The 25,833-nt window shown below is 42.0% G+C and overlaps 1 protein-coding gene across 3 annotated transcripts in view; it reads left to right on the top strand.

The window, feature by feature from the left end:
• Nucleotides 1-4,736: 4,736 nt before the first annotated feature.
• Nucleotides 4,737-25,833, top strand: part of maoa (monoamine oxidase a) — a 35,389-nt gene continuing 14,292 nt past the window's right edge. Inside the window, exons 1-3 of one of the 3 annotated variants that reach the window (XM_086124058.1) lie at nt 4,737-4,856; nt 16,362-16,456; nt 16,777-16,914. In XM_086124058.1, the coding sequence (XP_085980184.1) occupies nt 4,802-4,856; nt 16,362-16,456; nt 16,777-16,914 (288 nt within the window). In that variant the 5' untranslated portion in view covers nt 4,737-4,801. The other 2 variants (XM_086124060.1, XM_086124059.1) reach the window with 2 other exon arrangements.

Genomic DNA, 25,833 nt, shown 5'->3' with positions numbered 1-25,833 from the left:
GAAGCTGCTGATACAGGGGCAAATTGAGGTGGAGAGAGCTCACCGCACAGGAAGACAAGAACCTGGAAGACCTCGTCCGAGGCCAGTTGTGGTGAAATTTCTCAAATACAAGGACAGATCAAGGATCCTACAAAAAGCAAAATACTTAAAAGGCTCCAACATCTACATCAACGAAGACTTTACAGATGCCGTACGACAAAAAAGAAAAGAGCTCCTCCCAAAATTAAAAGCTGCACGTGACAGAGGGGAAACTGCCTACTTAAGACATGACAAACTTATCGTCCACCCCCGCACCAGTACTCCAACACAACAGGCTCGAGTTCAACACCATCAAGCAGCATACTGAGAATTATTCACCACCCGAAGATATAAACTCTGACCCTACTGAAGCAGGAAATTCACATACCAAAAACATGGACTTCGAACCCTTTGATGACCCTTCCAACCCTTTGATGACTTCCAACCCTACTGACCACAAGATATTTGACCCTGAGAACAACTTGGACCCGGACAATAACTTTTTCAAGACCGACCGACCGCGAGGGAGCCAGCGACGACCGACCGTGAGGGAGCCAGTGATGACCGCGAGGAAGCCAGCGACGACTGCAGGGAAGCAAGCGACCGCGAGGAAGCCGGGAGACAACCAGCCAGCGACCACCGCGAGGGAGCCAGCGACGACCGCAAGGGAGCCAGAGACGACCGAGAGGAAACCAGCGACGACTGCAGGGGAGCCAGTGACCGCGAGGGAGCCGGGAGACAGCGAGCCTGAGGGAGCCGGGAGACAACCAGCCAGCGCGCGTGAGAGAGCCGGGAGGCAGCCAGCCAGCGAGCGTGAGGGAGTCGGCGACGACCGCAAGGGAGCCAGCGACCACGAGGGACCCAGGAGACGTCCAGCCAGCAACCGCGAGGGAGCCAGTGATGACAGCGAGAGAGCGAGCGACGACAGCGAGGGAACCAACGACGACCGCGAGGGAGCCAGCGACGACCGCGTGGGAGCGGGAAATTCACATCCCAAAAACATGGACTTCCAACACTTTGAAGATATTGACTATAAGCCATTCGATCCCGAGAACAATTTGGACCCAGACAACAACTTCTTCCAGAACAAACAAAGGGTAACAAACTCTGACTATTACCTGGATGAACAATTCAACACTAATATAAAATTGGAAAATGCACTTTCAGTAATACACTTAAACAGTAGAAGTCTCTATAAAAACTTCACAAAAATCAAAGAATACCTGACTAAATTCAATAAATTTAAAATAATTGCCATATCAGAAACTTGGCTTGATGAAGATAAAACAACTGAAATGGAAATAGAAGGTTATGAAATGTTTGCAACTAATAGGGAAAACAAAAAAGGAGGGGGGGTTGCAATATATGTAGACAAAGCACTTAAATGCAGTAAAATCGAGAGATTGACAAACACAATAGAAAACCGAATGGAATGTCTAACCATTGAAATACATAATAAAAAGGCATCAAATATCATCATAAGTTGCATCTATAGGACACCAGGATCATGTATTGACACATTCAATAAAAAACTAACAGATATGCTCAGTTACAACAACGATAAGAAAACACGAATAATATGTGGTGACTTTAACATTGACTTATTAAACCCAAATGGACACAAAAAAACAACCGACTTCATAAATACTATGTACAGCAACAGCTTTTTCCCAGTAATCCTGAAACCTAGCAGAATAACAGTTGACACGGCCACATTAATAGATAACATATTTATAAATAAGATTGACCATAAAATGGAAAGTGGACTTCTCATTAATGACATAAGTGACCACCTACCTGTTTTTGCAGTTTTTCATAATTATTTTGATAGAAAAGCTAAGTCAACAACTCACATAACAGAAATAAGACTAAGAACCCAACGCTCCACCGACGCCTTTAAGCAAGACCTAGAAAAACAAAACTGGACCGAGGTCTACTCAAACGAAGACCCAAATACAGCGTTTGAAGTATTTCAGTCTACCATAATCTCTTTATATGATAAACATTTTCCATTAACTAAAGTCTCCAAAAAGTATAAAGACCCAAGTAAGCCATGGATAACGAAAGGCATAGAAAACGCATGTAAAAAGAAAAACAATTTATATAAATTGTTTTTAAAATTGAGAACTGAAGAAGCAGAAAAAAAATATAAGACCTATAAAAATAAACTAGTAAATATTATAAGAACCAGTAAAAGAGATCATTATCATGCACTATTAGAGCAGAATAAAAGTAACACACAAGAAATATGGAAGATACTTAACCAAGTAATCAGAAATAGTACTAAAAAAATGTATTATCCAGAGTATTTTATCAAAGGCAAAAATACTATTTTGGAAAAAACTGCAGAAATAGCAACTGAATTTAATGAGTATTTTGTCAACATCGGCAGTAACCTAGCAAAACAAATTCCTGATCCAACAAACTTGTTTGAAATAGATAGATATGTAGAAAAAAACTCCTCCACGATGTTCCTTACTGCTGTAAAACAAGAAGAAGTATCAAATATTATAAAAACTTTTAAAAATAAAAAGTCAACTGATTGCTTTAATATTGACATGACAATAATAAAGCAGATTATAGAATATGTAGTGCGACCTTTCACGCACATATGCAACCTGTCATTCAAAGCTGGTATCTTTCCATCAAAAATGAAAATTGCTAAAGTTATTCCAATCTATAAAAGTGGAGAAAGACATCGGTTTACAAATTATAGACCAATATCACTACTACCACAATTTTCAAAAATATTAGAAAAACTATTTTCTCGCAGACTTGATAGCTTTATACAAAAGCATGCGCTGTTAAGTGAGAATCAATATGGCTTCAGGGAAAAACGGACCACCTCAATGGCAGTTATGGAGTTTGTGGAAGCAATAGCCACTAATATAGACAACAAAGAATTTACTGTTGGGGTTTTCCTAGATCTAAAAAAAGCTTTTGACACAATAGATCATTATTTTTTTATTGAAAAAACTAGAAAGATATGGCATTAGAGGTGTAGCTTATAAATGGATAAAAAGTTATTTAGAAAACAGATATCAGTACGTGCAACTCAACAATAAAAAAACGAATCAACTAAAAATCACTCACGGAGTTCCTCAGGGGTCAGTGCTTGGTCCAAAACTATTCATCTTATATATAAATGATATCTGCAAGGTCTCAAAACAATTTAAATGTGTCCTATTTGCTGATGATACAACTTTCTACTGTTCTGGAATAAATCTGAAACAGCTCCTGACAACCGTAGAAAACGAATTAAACAAATTAAAAAACTGGTTCGACAGAAATAAATTGTCACTTAACCTGAAAAAATCGAAGTTAATTGTTTTTGCCACAAGACCAATCAAATACCAAGCTAAAATTATGGTAAACTCAATTGAGATAGAAAGAGCGTATGAAACCAAGTTTCTCGGATTAGTAATAGACTCAAAACTATGTTGGAAGCCACATATCGATAACGTAAAAAGAAAAATAGCCAAAACCGTAGGGATCCTCTACAAAACCAAGGAAGTGCTAAATAAGAGATCTTTGTACACATTATACACTTCATTACTATTACCATATATGACCTACTGTGTGGAAATATGGGGAAATGCCTGCAAAACAAACACACTCCCTATTCTCAACCTACAAAAAAAAGCAATTCGAATTATTAATAGATCAAAATATACGGAACCCACAAATCCACTATTTATCAAATTAAATACGATGAAATTTTATGACCTGGTTGACTTTAAAATCGCCCAATTAATGTACAAAGCACACAATAACCTGCTCTGCCAAAACATTCAGAAGTTTTTCGAAATTCGAGAAAGCAGCTATGATTTAAGAGGTACCAACTTATTCAAAAAACTCAAAACAAGAACAAACATCAAGCAAAGAAGTGTATATATCAAAGGTGTTAATCTGTGGAATAATCTCGAAACGGACCTGAAAATGAGTAAATCGCTTGCTGAGTTCAAAAACAAATTCAAAAAAATAGTACAAACAACCTACATCAATCAGAGTTAAAATGATAAATTCAAAACATTAAATATAATGATAAATCAGAACTAAGTTGATAAATAGAGAAAGGTATATAAATATCCATTATGAATACAAGAGAAAATTGACACGAGTGTCAGGGTGTGGAAGTATATAATCCCGATACAAACCAAAAGTTGTAAAAATATCACGGTTAAGGGTAAAGTATGAGCCTTAATGGAGACTTCTTTCTTCTTACTTTTTTCTTTTCTGATTGATATAAAAATGATTTATTAGATACAATCACATAACGGGGTAGGACTAGATACGTTTTTTACTTCTTCCTACTCCCTTGAACATAATAACTGTGTTGTATGAAGATTGATTTCTTTCTTTTTTTATCTACCTTATTTTCTGTCAAATTATTACTGTATATATGTTTTATGTTCAATAAACAAACAAACAAATATCAAGTGAATCCAATGTCGACTTAATTTCCTCACTTTTATCCAAACATTAAGTATTAAGTAGATCCTACATGTATCACTTTTGTTTAAATTCAGTACTCAATATACGTTATGTCCTTGATTAAGGTATTTTCTCTTGATTTTGGGGGGAGTAGGGGAGGCGGTTCGCAAAATGTATGCACGGGTCACTTTTTTTACAACCACGCTGGGGGCGGAGTCATTTTGAGGGGTCCACGCCTGCCCGGCAGCTCCCGCCCACACATGTCTGTTTATAATACAGATGCGCCCCTGCTATCAACGCAGCAGCGGCAGCAGCAGCAGCAGTCAGGACGACGAAAGCATCGAGCAAAATGACGGCGGTCGGCAACACTTACGACGTGGTCGTGGTCGGCGGAGGAATATCCGGTAAGGAACGCGTCACTTTGACAATGGCCCTGAATGTTTAAGAAACGTATTGTGCAACAATTGGTAAATTGGCTTGACTGAAGCCTGATGGGAATGCGGAGGAGACAACTGTTGCACCGTAAGCTGTGGGTGCTACTACCACCCCCAAACACATGTGGATGATATTTTATAGCCTTTAGGAGGTTATATTATGTATGTACGATGTGCAGAAGCAGTAGCAGAAGAACGACGCCTGTTGAGTAAGAGCTAATGATCCACGCAAGCACAGCAGACTTTGTATTACATAAGAGCAGGAGGAAGGGTGGGAGGGTGTTGGGGTCGCTGCTGTCCTTTGGCTTGCTGGCTTGCTTACTTATTAATGACACATACTTGTCATTGTCTTTGCCAAGCGGAACAAGTATTCTCTTATTATGTTCCGTTTTTATTTTGTATTTTTTTTATTTAGTATCATTTCATATCCATCAGCATTTTTGTCATTATATTTTGCTTTTATTTTATTTTTTATTATATGTAGTATTTTTAATTACTTTTATTTTTTTTTTTATTACTGAACAGCAAAAAAATAAGGACGTTTTAGTAGAGTGTTGCTTTATTGGAGCACTGCTTTTTGACAATAAATCTTATACCATTGGAAAGCCTGTTATTGACCTTTAAGATGGTGCCACATTTGTAAGGAACAAGTATTTGTGCAGCAGAAATGAATACAGTATATGGGTTGTGCCCATGAAAAAAAAAAGCTCAACTTTCTCTGCATTTGCCTTTGTCTCTCGTTTGGTGTTTGGCGGTTTGGATTATTGATGTTTGAACAATCTATTCACTTAAAAATCAGTGGCCTGATAAGCATGTGGAAGAAACCGGGCTCAGCCACAACAGCCTGGCACACCCTCCTCATACCGGTCACCAGCTGCTGTGGGATGGCATCCCATTCTTCAAGTTAAAAAAAAAAAAATCTGCATTCATAATAATAAAATAATTCTCCTTTTTGTTGGATGCTGTCAAAGGTTTTAATGTAACATTATTATTATTAATATGAGTTTCAGTCAAACGGCCCAATGGTCCAGTGGTTAACACGTTGACCTCACAGTGCAAGGGGTCGTGGGTTCAATCCCGGCTCCGGCCTTCCTGTGTGGAGTTTGCATGTTCTCCCCGTGCCTGCGTGGGTTTTCTCCGGTTTCCTCCCACATTCTGAAAAACATTCATGGCAGGCTGATTGGACGCTCTAAATTGTCCCTAGGTGTGAGTGTGAGCATGGGGGGTTGTTCGTCTCTGTGTGCCCTGCAATTGGCTGGCAACCGCTTCAGGGTGTCCTCCGCCTACACCCCAAAGACAGCTGGGATAGGCTCCAGCACTTGCAAGGATAAAGTGATAGATGGATAGTTGTACTCATAGCTGAAGTAATAGTAGTAGTCCTAGTATAAGTATTATTAGTAGTATTATTCTAGTTGCCGAACTTTACTAAATAATGTCCAAAACTCATGAAAGTATTTATTCAATACAGTGTTATTCCACAAAGGCCACACCTTTCGATGAGGAGGAACATGCCATATCTAAACACGAATCAATCTATCCGTCGTCGTCATTTATTTACTTAACCACAAATGATGGCATTTTGGCATTGTTTTTGTGTTTGTCTGTTTTTCGTTTTTCAAATATTAAACAATGGAGGACTAATGGTGGTAGCGTTGCTCCTGGTAACATAATTGTGGATGCATACAACGGTCAGAGACTGCAGGTATGTCATTTATGTTCAAAATGCCACATAACAAAACATCATCGTTGGTATCAGAAAACTTAACTCCACCCTTGTGCTGCTGAGTTTTTTTTTGGAGTGTCTGTTTTGCCTAACAATTGAATTCAAATGGGCTCAGCAGTACACCCTTTAATGTTCATGTCCATGAAGTGAAAAAGTTACACATACTCTATACCAGGGGTACCCAACTGCCGGTCCGCAGGGCATTTGGTACTGGGCCTTACAGAAAGAAGTTGCCTTAATTCCGTTTTATTTATTTCCAAATACGAAAGATGTTTTATTTTGAAAAATTACCGGATTCTCCGTTACATTCGTCTCTGTCACGCTTGACACGCGTCAAACCACTCTTCTGCGTCACGTGACCGATTACGCAAAAAAAAAAAAAACTTTAAAAAATTAGTAAAAAAACTGCTGGAGATCGCAAATGACGGCGGCCTTAAAAGGACGTTCGAGACAACTTGATTAAAGTTATGGATGAATATTCTGAGATCGCCACATTAGACATGCTACCTGTGTGAGGCGGGGGGTTTCTGCAGCAACGGCGACTAAAACAAAATTACGAAGTAGACTAGACATAAAACACACACTTAAGGTGTCATTGTCTCCTAATACCACGAGATGGGACCGTCTGGTTGTAGAAAATCAAGCTCGGGGCTGTGGTGAATCGTCATTTTCATGCACTTTAAATTTGCATTGTATCGTATTTTGAATGCATTAAACATTACCATCGCGATCAGTGTTGCGGCCAGATTATACGCTCCTTGTGTTTATTGTTATTATATTTTGAAAATGCCACAGTTTTCATGCAGCTCATAGCATATTATTTTGTTGTATTATTTCCGCCACACCTTAAATGCCGGTCCCTGAAAATATTGTCTGACATAAACCGGTCCGTGGGGCAAAAAAGGTTGGGGACTCCTGCTCTATACTACAATTATTTTACTGATGGGTAAATGGAGGCCTCTTTTGAGCAAGGCATTTATTTGTCTTAAGTGGATGATGTGCCTAGCAGCTAACTGGGAAAAGGTGTTTACAGTATTAGAGTAGGAGCCACAATCTCAGGAAATATGCCAAGACTAATATGAGTATCATTAAATACTGGAAGATGTTGATTCTTAAAAGTTTGAAGGTTACAATTTTTGCTCTTGTATAGGCAACGTGTGTGCAGTCTGGTTAGATGGACTGTAACTTGGGAAATACATGCACCATGCTATTGGAGTCATGCAAGATATATTTTAGTCGAGGCAATTCAAAATGACAGGATGAGCAAACAACAGTCTGCTCAATTTATTAAATGGGAGTAAACATTGCTCGGTGCCGCGGAAGACTATTGATCCACTCTTCTATTGTCCTCACTGCAAGCCAGTAAATAATGTTGTTACACTTTGAAACTCACGTTGTGAATCGAGTCGTATGTCAATATGCACCTGCGCCTCAATCTTTGTTGTCAATAGTGGTGTGCGATACTACAAGATTTGTGATCCGATACTGAATCAACACAGAGCTTGTAACGCCAATATTGGTACTCTTTTAATAATTAAGGCGGTGAATTGTGAAATTGCAACATTTCTATGACCGCAAACTTTTTTGTTCCTTTAGATCCTTTCGATTTTTATAAATTGATTATTTTGTATCACAATAAACATCAACAATTTTCCTCAATTTTGTCTGGTGTTGAAATTCTACATTGGCGATACTGCAAAATTGTTTTACGCGTATAACACTGAATAAAATATAATTGTTGCAATATAATCACAACATTATTACGGTTAAATGACCAAATAACCTCTTTTGAAAGCCTTGTCATCAAATACTAAATATCTATATTTGAATGTATTTGATGAACACCATTGATTGCTATCGCTAAGTATGCATCCCAAGACTGGTATCAGTATAATCAATATTTTAAATGGTCCGCCTACAAGGATTGTTTTCAGCAATGGCATTATGAGTCCACAGATGGTGGAAATATCTTCTACTGTACTGCTTGATTTGTTTTGTCAATCTTCAACAGGTTGAAAGAACATTACCGAGCCACCATCCAAACGTATATTGCAGTGGTTCTTTACCTTTTTAGAGGTACCGAACCCAACCAGTTAATATGCACATTCACCAAACCCTTCATTAGCGAAACATAAATATTTATATATTTTTTTACAAATTCAAGATATTTTAAAAAATACATTAATTAAAAACAGAAACAAGTAAATACAATTTCAAGGGATAAGTATACTTTTTTTAAAATACATACAGTATATTATCACGACAGTCACATATTGACCACGAAGCGAACTAAATTTCCCACAGCACCGATTGGACAAGCAATGTAATGTGATCATCTGCAGCCATTGATGGCCAAGCGGGCGTGTCATAACTAATTGACATCTTGAGTTGGGTGTGGCTTACCCTCTATGGCAGAGGCTCCATCGAACCCCTGAGACCGATTCACCGAACCCCTCGGACGAATCGAACCCAGGTTGAGAACCACTGGTATATTGTAAGCATTTCAGTTGCTCTGCTGGGTTCCAGCGGTGTTTTGTTTTGTTAGTTTTTTTTGGGGGTGTGGTGGGGGGCGGGGGGTTAGCGCAGTGTTTGGAGAGACTTTTGCCGATGATTGATGGTATCAGGTTGCAACGATGGGAGATGCTTTCTTTGTGTTGTGGGCTCCTCTCAACCGTTGCGCTGGCTTCAGCGGAGCGTTTGTCTTGTCAGTCAGACTCATTCAGACATTTAGGTCAGTGTCGCTTCAAATTCTACTCAAGTGTACCCAACAAATGGTGGAGAAACAAGCTAATTCACTAAGGCTAGCGTCAACCCGCTTGTGTGTCACATTAGGCCCTTGTAACGACATCATTTGTTTACACGTATAAAACCGTCACGGTCCGCTCAAATGACTGTTTCTCTCCGCACTTGAAACGCAATTGTCCTTTTGCAGCTGGAGACTGCTGCCCATGGCCAGCGGTCCCTCAGGGTGGACTGACTTTTACGAGGCGACATTAAAGCTTTGTGACATCCACTTATCAAAGTCAGAAGGACGGGGGAAGAAAAGGAAGCAGAAGGAAATGCGTCTCCCTGCTTTGTGTCAGCAGATGTAAATCAAATAGGGGCAGCTAAGAATGTGGGCAGGAAATGGATAAGGAGTGAGAGGATGTGAAAGGGGAAGAGGGTGTAAGTGGGGGTGCTTGAAGAGGGGGGGACCCAGCTACAGTCAATGGAGGCCCCCCAAAAAAACCAGGATGATGAATACTCCCCCCCCTCAAAAAAAAGAGGAAATAATTGACACATAAAATGAATAACAAATACCCTAACTATCAACACTGAAAGCAAATTTTACCTACATAACCATTGAAACTGAACCTGGAATGTTTGGCGATCAAAACACAATCAAGTGAAAGAAAAGTAACAAGCGTATATTTTTATGTTCCAAATAGTTCATTAGCTAGCCTGCTAATGTTTGCCAATAAAAACCTTTTTCGAATTTTTAAAGGTCAAGTGTGAAGTAATTTTAGAAAATCCTAAACCAAATGTTTTTACGTCACATGGAAAGTCGCAGAATAAAAGCATTTTCGTTGTGAAGCACGTTGCTATGAGTCTAACTATGAACCTGGGTGTGTTTCATGAAAAAAGCAAACGAAAGTATGCTTTAAATAGTTTTCGCCCAAGTGTTACTCAACAGATGGTTGGCCGAGTTTACTTCATGCTTGACCTTTAAGTTAAAAATGTATGCCCCCTCAATCCCAGTTTAATGCCCCTTCGACATGGCCATTGATCTGCAACACACATGACCCAAATACATTTCTGACCTGCCAATTGCCTGTCTTCCCTGTCCTGTTGTGTAGTAAAAATGTAAGATCAGAGAGCAGAAAATCCATTCATGGAAAGGAGACCACTTTTCTTTCTTTCTTTTTTTCCAACTTTGGCTGCATTCAACTGCACTACATGTCCATGCAACATTCCATCACTCCGTGTTGTTAATACCATGTGCGATGACAAGACTACCCTGAATCCCTTAATAATTTGTATTGCCAAATTTATTCCTAACAACCTATTTTGTTCACTTTATAGCTGCCTGATGTTACTTAAGCGATACTATATTAGCAATGGGACCCTTTCTTGAACCAACCAATCATAGTTTAAGTTTGCTTGAAGAGGAACAGCTAGCTGGCCTACAGTCACCTCAGCATGGAACAAATTTAAACTTGTGTGTCAGTGTCCCATTATAAACAAATTCCTGCTTGTTTATATGGGTCTTGATGGCAGCACTGTTGCGTTTTGGACTCAAAACATTTGATAGGTTTCGGAGTAACGGCGCAGTGTAACATTCAAATTTTTCACTCTCATTAAAATTCTTAGAACAAGCTCAACATGCTCAGTCAAGGACATGAGACATTGGACCATGTGGATCAAGGAGATCAACTGAGAGAACCTCTCAGTGTCATGATTGAAGAGACCTGCTTGTTAGCTTCTAGTGGATTGCTTCTGTTTATTTTCCAGGAAGAAGAGCAGACGGCATTTCATTTGAAAGTTGCATGCGCTCGCACGAGTGTGTGTGTGTGTGTGTGTGTGTGTGTGTGTGTGTGTGTGTGTGTGTGTGTGTGTGTGTGTGCGCGCGCGCGCATGTGCATGCGTGCGTGCATGCGTGTGTGTCTGACCATTTTAAAAAGCATGCTGGTTGTTGCCATGTCTGGTGCAGGATGGAGTGCACGAACAGTGGGAGACATTGGATGCTGCCAAGTGACTTCATATTAACCATTAGAAGCACCGCCGTTGCCAAGGCAACGGCATGTCGCTGGTTTTTTTCCCCACTGCTGTGTGTTTTTTGATTTGCCCTCTTTTTCCCAATTCACACGTTATATCAACAACAACTTTGTTAGCAACCAAATCTATTCTACCTCATGAGATGAATCTATCTATTTATCTATCTATCTCTCTCCGGATTTTTCGAGCGGGGCTTTATCCAATGTAAATAGCTGGTCCACTGTATCCAAATATGTATTTTTTCAACATTAATTTTCAACAACGCTTATCCTCTAAGGCACCTGTGTCAAACTCAAGGCCTGGGCACCAGATCTAGCCCACCACATCATTTTACAACCATTCACAGCCACATCCACACTGTCACTGAGTGGGAACTGATCCCATGCTGGCCACACACACACACACACACACACACACAAGTCAGGCAAGTGTACCACTACACCATCAGCGACTACAAATATATGATCACCCGCTTCTGTCAGCTCCCACGTGTAAAAATCCTCGAATTCCAAAACACTGCTCGCCATGGAATGTACTGTATTGTGTATTGAGTAAGTCTATACTGCACCTGTAATTGTCATCGATTAACTTTTAAAAATATGAATTAATGCTTTTTAATCCTTAGTATCCTATGCAGGGGTGTCAAACTCATTTCACATTGTGGGTCACATATGGCCTCAGTAGATGTTAAGTGGGCCGGACCATTAAAATTATACCATACTCTGCTATAAATAACCAAAATAATATGTCTTTCCTTTGTTTTGGTCTAAAGAAGCACAAGAACATTTAGGAAAATGTTGGCAATTAATGAGCATATCTTTTACAAAGCATTTCATGAAGCACATTAGATTTCCTATATTATCATTCACATATATGCATTGCAACTGATCCCACTGATTGTACAAAGGTACAAAACTTTAACAAATAATTGGTATTGAAAAATACAGTAATGAATTTTAAGATTAAACTAGATTCATAAAGAAAGGAATTTTTAAACCATTTATACGTGTGCATATAAAATCTAAATTGTTGTCTGCTGTGTTGGGTCTATCTCAGTGACGGACTGAGACTGCTGTTGTCTTCTTTTCTGATCAAAACAATGCTGTCTTCTGCTCTGATCAAAACAGTGTGTCCCCTAGCCGATACTACATGAATTGCACCTTATTAAAAATATTCATTCCATGTCTTTTATGCATTTTTTTCACTTTTAAATGATCCCGCGGGCCTGATCGATCCTCCTTGGGGGCCGGTTCCGGCCCATGGGCCGTATGTTTGACACCCATGCTATAATGCATAATAAAGCTGACATTGTGTGTGACAATAAAGAATCATTGTTGAAAAATACATTAGAAAAGGACTTTGAATCAAACAATTGCAAATCAATGCGAGCTTGTTTTCATTGCTCACTCTAGATTTGTACAAACTACCCAGCCAATCTGAAAGATGAAAGCTTAAACCATAATCGTCCACCTTTTTGTCTGGGTGCTCATGTTCTGTGCCAATTCAGGCAAGAATAGCTTTTTATCCTCGTTGCTCTCAGTATTTTTTTTTATATAAGAAAAGAATAATACAAGCTTTTTAATCAAACCAAACAATCTTTCTTATCAAAGGAAAATCCTAATAGGCAGCTACTGTTTCTTCATCCGCCTTATAGCTGTGGGCATAAACAAGCAATGCACAGATGCTCTTTGTTTCCAAAGACAGACAATGACCTTTTCCAGCCTGGCACAGGTAATAGCATCACTTTAATAACGTTGTGGATTTGCGAGGGCCGCTGTCTCTACGGCTAATGTGTTCTCTAAAGCCTGGATGGGCTGAGTGTGTTTGTGTAAGAAGGGCCCACTAGTTGGTTTAACGCAGGCCAAACGATGTTTAAAGTAGTATAAACCTTTCCAGACTCAGTGTGGCTTTGAGGGATTTGGAAGCAGTAGGAAGGCTGAAAGTGTATTCAGGCCAAAGTCTGGGCAACCATTGTAAAAATAAGAAAGGACAGTTGGTTTTATTTTTGACTCTTAATCGGTCACACATTGAAATACAGACCAAGGATGTATTTCCAATGAATTCGTTCCTGACTAAACAGAAGGATCAGAATGTAGGAACAGTGAATTGGTTTCCTTTCACTTTTTATCTTAAAGATCTCAAAAGTTCCATTAAATAAGTGCCTTCCCTCACGATTCTCAAGCCTCTTCTTAAAGCCTTTCAGGCGCTTCAATTTTCAAATGCAAAGGCATTCTATCAAGAGTGTACCGACAGAAAGCCTGTCAGTCCCTCCCTGCTGGTCGCCCGTTTTGCATACAAAAGACGAATGATGACAACCTTAAAAAAAATAATAATAAAGATGGACTAAGCACTGACGGAAGTGGGTTTTCATCTATCACTGTAATCGTCACTAACCAGGTCAAGCCATCGCAGTCCGTCATTGACAAATGACGGACAGAAACACATCCCGCCTGTCTAGTCCGGCAACATTTTGTAAATTGCCCACATCTGTTCAAATGTACTTGCATGAAATATGGTTGTTTAAATCAGGAGTATGCACATTTTGTAAATTTCTAGTTTAGTCCCACATACTCCTGTTTAGCTACCACTATCCAAATGTGAAAATCCCTGGAATTTTGTAACCCTATGCATGCTTTGCGTCAGTGTACAGACTCACTACAGTGTATATATTTTCTGCATGCTTGTTTTGAGGAGTTATGTTTTTTTTTGTCAGGAACATAAATCCTACCTCACATGAACCAGCAACAACACAGATGGTGTTTTGCTAAAACAAAAAAAAAATTGGCTCCTCATCTGACATTCTCCAGTACCACCCAGGCAGACACTGTGTGTGCGTGTGTGTGCGTGTGTGTGCGCGTTTTCCCACGCCCAAGTTCCTTCTGACCGAGGTCAGTTTGAAAAAGGCTACCACAGAGTATGAAAGCCGCCCTCTTTTCTCGCATCACATGATTCCCCCGTCCGACTTGTGGTGAGCTTCTCAAGTGTTCATCGACGGTTACCACAGGTCAACACATTTGAAGTTGGAAAATTAGTAAATTAATCCAACTCCTTTGAATCCTACTGTGATGAGAATAACGAAAGAGATTGAAATGGATGGTCAAATGAAGAAAGGACAAAAGGAGCTGATTGTTGGACACAAAGAGAAAAGGGTGAGGCGAACAACACTAGAGAATATCAACAGGGGCTAAGCTTTTATTTGTCCATCTACACGTTAGTAGACCATTTCTGGATTGATGGGGGTTCATATAAGACAAACGGTATGTACCATTTAAAATACTGGTTTAACAGCAAAACTGAGAAGAAAAGAAATAAACTATTAACGACTGAGGACAGTTTTAAAGCGCCATATTTGTATTTATTTGTCCTCATCCATAGTAGACAGCAAAAGCATAAAATTTCCTGACCAGAGTAAAAAACTACAACAACAAAAAAGGTGTTGAATAGCATTTGTTTACCCAACAACATGCTAGGAGGCTACTCTAGTTCCCAGAGGATGATGTAAGATGAGTTTTATTGTTACCGGAGAGAGCAAAGAAAAATGCTTTCAGAGAAGTGAAAAAAAATGTACAGTAACACATTTGTGTTTGTTTGACAAGATCCTAGGAGACCACCAAATGTTTTGTGGAATGATATAAGACAATTTCTGTTTCCGCGGTACGACAGACAATTCCTTTACGGGTCAAATGGCAAAAAAAGAACATTGTTTTACTTTAATAGAAATGAAAAAAACAAAACAAAAGCACAGTAGTTGTGTGTTTTGTTAGGCAGCAGACCACTTCTGAGTTCAGGGGGGATGACTTAAGACCTTGCCTTTAAACATTTTACATTTGACAGTTAAGAAAATAAAAAGGTAACGATTAACCGGACAGCTAAGCATAAATCAGACTGTTTTCAAGTTCAAGTCAACTTATTGTCAAAATGTGCTACATTTGCAACATACAGCACTGATTAAATTACTTTCCTCGCAACCACAGGAGAGAGAGGAGCCGCTGCGGGTGCCCGCGCCGCCATCAAAAGAACAATTAACATAAAATGACAAAATAATACAACACAACACATAAGACACAGACAGTCTCAACCACTTTTTCTGCATACACTTTGTTGTTTGAAGCAGTTATAGATGAAAGAGATGTGAATCAAAGTGTCCTTTCACCAGTGGAACAAAAAGATAAGATAAGATATCCTTTATTTGTCCCACACTGGGGAAATTTACAGCCTCCAGCAGCAAGAATGTAGGCAGAAAGAAGAAGAAAAAACAAACAAACACCGTTCAATTAAGTGCAATATAAATACAAAATGGATAAATCGCAGTGCTATTTACAGTTGTTTTCCACATCATTTAATTATTATTAATATTATTGTTGCTATACCTCATGCTGAAAATGTGCACACGTTTGCTACAAGTTAAGTTTGAAAGCAACAAGAAGCCGTAGCGTCCATTAACGAAAAAGAGATTGGCTCACATCTCCTGTCCCATGTAAATCCGCTTCAATTCCAAGCCACGACTCCCAGTTCCACATACGCATCGGCGCTATGCGTTGACGCTCCTTTCTTCTCATCGTCGGCTCCACAAGTCATCCATCCATCCAGTCGCAGACTGTCGAACAGCACCGACATTTCTGCTGAACAAAGCGGGGCTGTGAAAAATGCTGCCCATTTCAGGCGCAAAAAACACAAGTGTCTTGGGGCTGTCCCGCAACGACAGTCAGATGGCTCCGACATTCCTTCCGATAAAAAATCAGTGCTGGTACACGTTAGTTGCCGAGAAGGAGCAACCACCAAGCACAGATTCTTTTTCTTTGACGAATGTCGTGGCCAAAAATGCTGAAAACAATCCACATCAGGTCCATGTGACAAAACAAACCACAAAAACAACAACAGAAGAAAGGCTCTTGAAGAACACTTGTTGACGGCTGCCAACTTGGGCGCCATCTTGTTGATGACTTGTGGTGATGACTTGTCTTGTGACTGATAAGGTCATCTTTTCCCTTTTTCAGGGTTGAGTGCAGCCAAGCTGTTGCTGGAGAACGACGTGAGTCCTGTTGTCTTGGAAGCCCGCGACAGAGTTGGCGGTCGTACGTTCACTGCGCGGGTAAGTTCCAGAGGTCCTGAGATGATACAAGCCTCAGGACTTTCTTGCTATACCATGAAACACACTTTACTATGACTCTAAAGTTTTAAGTTAATCTTGATTTGATTTTGAATCTTAAAGTCATTTCGCATTTGCTTCAATTTTCAGCATAGCAATTTTGTACTGTTTATGAAAGTGCTAGTGACTAGCATGACAACTGCAAACAACCCATGCAATCCTTGCATATGCACATGTTTGGACTCTGGAAAGCCATCAATAAAAGATGCCTCCTTATAGCTGAGTCAATGTCTTAACCGCATTTATATGATGTTTTATTTTAGAATAAGGAGACCAAATGGGTGGACCTGGGTGGTGCTTACGTCGGTCCGACACAGAATCGCATTCTCCGACTGGCTAAGCAATATGGTGTCAAGACCTACAAAGTCAACGAGCAGGAGCGGCTGTTGCATTATGTCGACGTGAGTGTTCGAACATTCCTGGTACATGGATTTTGGGGGGATTATATATATATATAGACATAGGCCCCCTTTTTAAGATAGGGGACCGTAGTGTGTTTTCCGCCGACAGGGGGAGCACATTCCTCAGCCTCCCTGGTAAATTCTATCCGGGGGTGCTGGAGAGGACCGCCCGTTGCGAAGTCGAATCTCAGATTCAGGAGGAGCAGTGTGGTTTTCGTTCTTCCCCTGGCACAGTAGACCAGCGCTACACCCTTGCAAGGCCTTTGCGGTTACATGGGAGTTTGCCTCACCAGTCTTTGGACTTGGAGCAGGTGTTTATAGAGTCCATCGGAGAGTTCTCTGGGAGTTGCTTCGGGAGTGTTCGGTCCCTGTATGGCCGATGTCAGAGTTTGGTTCGTGTTGCCAGCAGGAAGTTGGATTTGTTTCCAGTGAAGGTTGGACTCTGCCAAGGCTCCCCTAGGTCACGATTCTGTTCATAACCTTCATGGCCAGATATCCAGACACAGCCAAGGTGTTGGCGCGGTCTGGTTTAGGTGGCTTCAGTATTGCATTTCTGATTTTTGGAGATGATGTAGTACTGTTGGCTGCAATCTCCAACTCTCACTGGAATGGTTCAGAGCCCAGCGTGAAGCGGTTGGGATGAAAATCAGCACCTCCAAATCTGAGACCATGCTCGGAAAAGGTTGGACTGCACTCTCCAGGTCAGGGATGAGATCCTGCTCCAAGTGGATGAGTTCAAGTGTCTTGGGGTCTTGTTTACGAGTGAGGGTAGGATGGAGTGGGAGATCGACATACTGTATGTATTGGTACAGCGTCTGCAGTGATGCGGACTCTGTATTGACCTGAATGGCGAAGCTCTCAATTTACCGGTCGATCTACGTTACAACCCTCACCTATAGTCACGAGCTATGGGTCGTGACCGAAAGATCCCAGATTCAAGTGACTGTAAATAGTTTCCTCAGCTAGGTGCCTGGCCTCTCCCTTCAAGATAAGGTGAGAAGCTTGGTCATATGGGACGTGCTTGGAGTAAAGCCACTGCTCCTCCGCATTGAGAGAGGCACATTCCACTGGGAGGAGGGCCTGTGGACGACTATCTCTCTTGCTGCCCTGGAAACGCCTTGGAATTCCCCCGAAAGAGCTCGACGTAGTGGCTAGGGTGAGGGAAGTCTGATCTTTGTTACTAATGCTGCTGCTCTTCCCAAAACCCAATCCCAAATTTGTGTTAAAAATTGCAGGATGGATGGATGGATCCACAGTATATGAACAACATTTTTGGGATAAGTGGCCAAAACACCTTCAGGAAGAAAAGATAACAGCTTCCACTGATGTAGGAATACTTTCTAAAAGATTTTGCACCAACACCAAACAAACACTCTATCCGTGTCCATCTGATGTGTACTTGGAGATGAGTGATGCTCATCTTTCCCTGGGGGCTGTGATGCAGTTAGTTTTTTTTATTATGTCTGAAAGGATTGCTGAAAGCGCTCGAAGAGAGATGCCATCTTTCTTTGTTAGCATTTGGTGCTCCACTGTTTTTAACGCTGTTTTCTTCATCCACCTGATTTGATTTCATGCTGCTGCCATGTTTCTACCCCAGCTCTAAATCACATGACTAACTCCAGCATATGTGCGTGCGTCTTATCTGGTTTTTGGCTATGTTGTTTAGGTCACCGCATCATAACATCAGAGAAAGACTTTGAGGATCAGGCTACGTACAGCACCAATCGAACTAAATTGAAACATCATGAATAGTTTCAACATGCTATTGACATGAGTCACTGTGCGAGTGTGTTTTCCCTAACGTCTGTCATAGTAGGATCCATTTGTAGCTTCCTGGCTGGTTTCCATGACAGTGGGCCCCATCAGAAGCTCAGCGCTATGTCACAAAGTATGTTGTTTTGCATGTGTCAAGTCAAGTCAACTGTATTTATAGAGCACTTTCAAACAGCCATCGCTGCATACAAAGTGCTGTATATGGAGCAATTTAACATGCACAATAAACAGTAAGACAGATCGGAAATAAGACGGTATTATGTCTTTATTGTGTGTAAGGATACGAGGAATAGCGATGCTCTTAGTACACAGTCGTGATAACTGCATACAGATTTCTATACTTGTTATTTGTTATTTGCTATTGCTAGTTTTTGGTGTTCTGCTCGTCAATATTATGGCTTGCGTTGGTTAAACACATAATTGTTGCAGATTTTAATTTATTGCATATTCGATTATAGAGCAACACCTAAGGCTTTCTACTTTGACGTGTAGATGAGAGTAGCTTTGAAATAATATTTATACTTATTTTTAAGCGTTACACTGGCAGCAAACAACAAAGGTGGTCTGCTTTTTTCATAATGTAACATTTTATTATAAATATGTTTAAATAAGAAATTATTTGATTAATAACGTTTTTTGTTGATTATTCATGCTCATATTTGTGGCAAAGGTTTGTCCTCCATTGCTTTTTTTTTTTTTACAATTTTGGAAATTCAGCAAAAATGTCTCATTACAAAACAACAAATTAAATAAATACGAATATCGGCTTTTCATTTTTATATTTTATTGAGTTGAAGGAAATTCACTCAAATCTGTTCAGCTTTTACTGGACATGAAACAAAATTTCCCTTATTGAACAATTGAATGAAATAATTTTAGAAATATTCATCTCATGATTGATTATTACAGCCTATAAACAATATAGATGAAGCTTTTTATTCCACATGATATTGTTGCATCTTAATATTAGTCATTGTTTGTATTGTTTTGACAAGCAAACTTTAGGTAGCTGCACCCCAACAGGTTTATTCGGAAAGGCAGACACCGTGTCTCTTTACGGCTGTTCTTAAAGAGACAGTGACATACTTATAGAACTACCGGTGACCTGGAAGGCAATTGCTGCCTTAGAATGGCGGTGGACTTTTAGCAACTCAGCACGGGTGCACAGCCATTGTGTAATCAGGGGCTATCCTTGCTAGCGTGGCAGCATTGCTAATCAGCTTTTCCTTGGCAGATTGTAATCCAAAAGGCCAGCGCTTGCTTTCAGTATCAGCAGGCTTCTGAGCCCTGCAGCGGTCAGCACTGTAATCTTTCATGTCACTCATTGGCCAGCAGACTTTTTATTAGACATTTTATCACCTTATTATATTTTTACAGTAGGCTTTATGACTCAAGCAGTAACGCACAGCTTCATTGCAATTTTGTGACAAACATCGGGTAATTAAGTGCTCGGTTGATCTTTATTGCCATGTTATTTGTGCGCCTTAATTTCCTTTTTGTACAATGGCAGACCCAAATGTATTTTATTTAAAAGCAGTTTTGGAGTATCACTGGAATTAAAAGCAATCAAAAACAAAAAGAACTAAAATATTACATGACTCTCATGAACATGGACACACATAAAATTGCAGTCATATGTCTGATTGTAATGAAATGCGAATCATCATTAAAAGACGGTGTAGCCACGTAACGTAATATTGTATCTGATATTGTGCAAGGAACTTGTTGACACCATGCGATTAAACTAACATACGGACCCAGCAATATACAGATTAGAATGTACTACGATTGCTAATGCTAATTAATGTGAAGGATGCAAAATTTTTGGACTGTTGTAGAGGGGCGCTGTGTTCGACTCAAAAGCGAGACATTTACAGTATTCGAAGGAAGCGTTTATTTTTGCCGAAGTGGATGACACAGCTGGTGAATCAACTTCCTGTGTTCCTTTGTGTTCTGCCAAATTTCGATGGGGTTATTCGGTTTGCTGTCCACTTCATTAGGTGCACAATCAAATGAGAGCTGTATCCCAACTGATTGACACTGTCAGGCAAGTATTAAATGAGCGATTATGATTGTCTTTTGTATCAATCAGCTCTTGAGCCGTTCCCAATATTTTACTTACTTTAGCATCACCTACTGGCCTTAGCATTGGGTCCGTGTCGTCTTTCCAGCCGAGCAAAAAGGCGATTGGCTGCTCTCTGATGGAGAAGCAGATGCTTATGTGCATCCTGGACCCTGTCCCCCTTCCCCTTACACGCTCGCCTTCCTTGTGTGTGTGTGTGTGTGTGTGTGTGTGTGTGTGTATTTTCACTTCACCATCATTGCCATGGAAATGCTCATAAACTGTTGCTTGTGGAAGCAGACATTTCTGAACGCTGTAAAAAATCACGAGAGCACCTTCTTTTTGGCATGTGACTTATCTGTGCAATGTGAAGTTAGTATACCGAGATGGCCAAAACCACGATCACACACACACGCACACACACACACACACACACACATATATATATATATATATATACAGTAAATTCCTCGTCTCACCCCCCCTCGGGTGGTGTCCGTCCCTCATTCAGCTCGGGTCCTCTACCAGAGGCCAGGAAGCTTGAGGGTTCTGCGCAGTATCCTTGCTGTTCCCAGCACTGCACATTTCTGGACTGAGATGTCCGATGTTGTTCCCGGGATCTGTTGCAACCACTCATCTAGTTTGGGGGTCACTGCCCCGAGTGCTCCGACCACCACAGGCACGACTGTCACCTTTACCTTCCAGGCTCTCTCCAGCTCCTCTCTGAGCCCTTGGTATTTCTCGAGTTTCTCGTGTTCCTTCTTTCTGATGTTCCCATCACTTGGGACCGCTACATCCACTACAACGGCTTTCCTCTGCCCTTTATCTATGATCACGATATCTGGTTGGTTCGCCATTACCATCTTGTCAGTCTGGATCTGGAAGTCCCACAGGATCTTCGCTCTGTCATTCTCCACCACCTTCGGCGGTGTTTCCCATTTTGACCTTGGGTTTTCCAGTCCATACTCCGCACAGATGTTTCGGTAGACTATGCCAGCCACCTGGTTATGGCGTTCCATGTAGGCTTTCCCTGCCAGCATCTTACACCCTGCAGTTATGTGTTGGATCGTCTCAGGTGCCTCTTTGCACAACCTAGACCTTGGGTCTTGTCTGGTGTGGTATATCTGGGCCTCGATGGCTCTGGTGCTCAGGGCCTGCTCCTGAGCAGCCAGGATGAGTGCCTCTGTGCTGTCCTTCAGGCCAGCCCTCTCTAGCCACTGATAGGACTTCTTGAGATCGGCCACTTCAGTTATGGTCCGGTGGTACATCCCGTGTCGGGGCTTGTCCTCCCATGATGGTCCCTCTTCCAGCGCCTCATCTTCTGTTCCCCATTGTCTGAGACATTCTCTGAGTACGTCATTCGTTGGAGCCTTCTCCTTGATGTATTCTTAGAGCTTGGATGTTTCATCCTGGACAGTGGCTCTCACACTCACTAGTCCCCAGCCTCTTTCCTTTCGGCTTGCGTACAGTCTCAGGGTGCTGGATTTGGGATGGAACCCTTCGTGCATGGTTAGGTGCTTTCAGGTCTTAACGTCCGTGGTCTGAATCTCTTCCTTTGGCCACCTTATTATTCCTGCAGGGTATCTGATCACTGGCAGGGCATAGCTGTTTATTGCCCGGGTCTTATTCTTGCCATTGAGCTGGCTTCTTAGGACTTGCCTCACTCGTTGGAGGTATTTGGCCGTAGCCGCTTTCCTTGTTGCCAGTTCGACGTTGCCATTGGCTTGTGGTATACCGAGGTACTTGTAGCTGTCGTCAATGTCTGCTATTGTTCCTTCAGGGAGTGAGACCCCTTCAGTGCGGACTACCTTTCCTCTCTTAGTCACTATCCGACTACATTTCTCAAGCCCGAACGACATCCCGATGTCGCTGCTGTAGATCCTGGTTGTGTGGATCAGGGAGTCTATGTCCCTTTCGCTCTTAGCATACAGCTTTATGTCATCCATGTAGAGGAGGTGACTGATCGTAGCTCCATTTCTGAGGGGGTATCCATAGCCTGTCTTGGTGATTACTTGGCTTAGGGGGTTCAGTCCGATGCAGAACAGCAGTGGGGAGAGTGCATCACCTTGGTATATGCCACATTTGATGGACACTTGGGTAAGTGGCTTGCCATTGGGTTCAAGTGTGGTTTTCCACATCCTCATCGAGTTCGCAACGAAGGCTCTTAGGGTCCTGTTCACCTTATACAACTCCAAGCATTCAGTATGTGGCATCGAGTCATAGGCTTTCTTGTAATCAATCCAGGCTGTGCACAGGTTGGTGCATCGGGACCTGCAGTCTTGTGCGACTGTTCTGTCAACCAGGAGCTGATGTTTGGCTCCTCTGGTATATCTACCAATGCCCTTCTGTGCTTTGCTCATGTATTGATCCATGTGTCCACTTATCTTAGCCGCAATGATGCCTGACATGAGCTTCCATGTTGTGGAGAGACAGGTTATTGGCCGATAGTTGGATGGGACTGCACCCTTTGAGGGATCCTTCATGATCAGGATCGTTCGCCCTTCGGTTAGCCATCCTGGGTGAGTCCCATCCCTCAGCAGCTGGTTCATTTGTGCTGCTAGGCGCTCATGGAGTGCTGTGAGTTTCTTTAGCCAGTAGGTGTGGACCATGTCCGGGCCTGGTGCTGTCCAGTTCTTCATATCTGAGACTCTTTCCTGTATGTCTGCCACTGTTATGGTAACTGGGTTCTGTTCAGGGAGGTTGCTGTGCTCCTCTCTCAGGGTCACCAGCCATTGTGCACTGCTGTTATGTGCAACCTCCTTCTCCCATATGCCTTTCCAGTACCTTTCAGTTTCCAGTCTTGGTGGGTCAGCTCTGTTGTTAGGACCCTGCCACTGGGCGTACCCTTTCGTAGGTTGTGTTGCGAACAGCCTGTTTATTCGCCTGGCCTCATTCTCTTTCCTGTACCACTTTAGGCGGCTGGACAAGGCTTGGAGTCTTTGTTTGGCAGTTTCGAGTGCTTCCAGTATTGTCATCTGGATGTACCTCTCAGGTATCGGCCTTTTCATCACACCTCTCTTGGCCTCCGTCAATTGACTCACATCTTTCCGAGCCGCCTTGATCTTAGCCTCCAACCGTCTTTTCCATGGTGGGTAACGTATCTCATGGCTTCCATGGTTGCTCTTATAGCCAAGCATCTCAAGGATCACTGATGCTGAAGCGTATATCAGCTCATTGGTTTCCGTGATCGTTACGGTAGGGATCGCCCTCAGTGCTGCATTCCCACTTTCCATGAGACTTTCAGGTGGTACTTCACATAGCCGTTGTAATCGGTTTCTAGATTGGCCAGCTTTCATTCTCGCCATGATCTTAGCTTTCAGGTCAGTTGATGCCTCGCTCAGCATTTCATTCATTGGGGCTGGCCTCCCAATCTCATCATCTGCATTCATTGGGGCTTGCCTCGCAATCTCTGGTATGACCTCCTCCTCTGATCTGGCAGCCTGGGGCCCTTCACCATGGAACCTGCGTTGTACCTCATCAATCTCGAGTTGTGACAGCAGTTGCCGTTTGTGGATGTTGGAACACTGAGCTACTAGTTGTTTCGTGGTCAACCGTGACTGTGGGTATCGAAGTAACCATTTAGCCCACATTCTCTGCATGTAACCCCTCTGACTAGGGTTGCTTGAGTAGTAGCATTCCAACAGAGCCATGTTATCGCATCTCGCCCATCTCCACTTTGTTCCAGTAGCCCATTTTTCATCAAGGTGCTCTGGTTCCCCAGCACCTGACGCAGACCTTGTTTGGCCGGGCGACGTCTGAGCCGGCATGTCATTCATTTTACTGTCTCTCATCATTGTATGAGAGCGTGAAGGATCTTGCCCAAGGACCCACACTGGATGGTGTTATGTGCTCATTTTTTGCCCCAGGCGGGATTCGAACCACCGTCCATCCATCCATCCATTTTCCGAACCGCTTGATCCTCACTAGGGCCGCGGGGGGTGCTGGAGCCTATCCCAGCCGTCTTCGGGCAGTAGGCGGGGACACCCTGAATCAGATGCCAGCCAATCGCAGGGCACACAGAGACGAACAACCATTCACGCCCACACTCACACCTAGGGACAATTTAGAGCGTCCAATCAGCTTGCCATGCATGTTTTTGGAATGTGGGAGGAAATCGGAGCACCCGGAGAAAACCCACGCAGGCCCGGGGAGAACATGCAAACTCCACACATGGAGGCCACAGCTGGAATTGAACCCGGTACCTCTGCACTGTGACCACCGGGACACGTGTGTGTGTGTGTGTGTGTGTGTGTGTGTGTGTGTGTGTGTGCGCCCGTGTGTGTGTGTGCGTATGTGCGTGCGTGTGTTTGTGTATCTATATATCTATTTATATATCTATACAGTAATCCCTCGTTTATCGCGGTTAATGGGGACCAAAACCACCCGCGATAAACGAAAATCCGCAAAGTAGCGACCAATTAACATAGACATTTAAAAAAAATTGCCCCACGTGGGCCTTTGCGCTTGAGCAGAGCGCACAAACACACACACACACACACACACACGCGCAAATTTTTATTTTTTATGAATATGTTTGAAAAAATCCGCGATGCACCGAAGCCGCGATAAACGAACCGTGAAATAGCGAGGGATCACTGTATATCTATCTATATATATATAGAGAGAGTGAGCGAGCGATCATCTATTATCTATCTATATGTATATACCAGAGGTGATTGCTCTAAGACTGCAAGGGAAGCTCAGCTTCCCCTAAAATGTCAAAAAGTAAGTGATCAAATATATGTGTGTACGTACAATTGTGTGGACATGGACAAAATATGCGCAACAACGCACTCAACTTTTGTTCCGAATCAGCTTCTTATTACTGGTTACGACGCGACTCTCTTCTCATTCATTACCACAGCTTCACTGTGCTTTAAACTGTGTGGACGCTGAGCGTCGACCGCGGGGACGCTGGCCGTCTAGAGTTCCAGTTAGGTTGTCCGAATGCATTGAAACGAGACGAGTCATTGGATAAATGCTGGTTTTGTCCTGCCCATTGGATGCTCAGCGTCTCTGGGTGTCTATGGACAGTGGGCGAGCAGAAGCTCAGCTTTTCTTCATGACGATTGGATGATCTCTCT

This window comes from Hippocampus guttulatus, chromosome 11 (assembly GCF_054856545.1).
Source record: "Hippocampus guttulatus isolate MCC_2025c chromosome 11, RoL_Hgut_1.0, whole genome shotgun sequence".
NCBI lineage: Eukaryota > Metazoa > Chordata > Actinopteri > Syngnathiformes > Syngnathidae > Hippocampus > Hippocampus guttulatus.
This window is presented reverse-complemented; position numbering and strand designations above follow the sequence as displayed.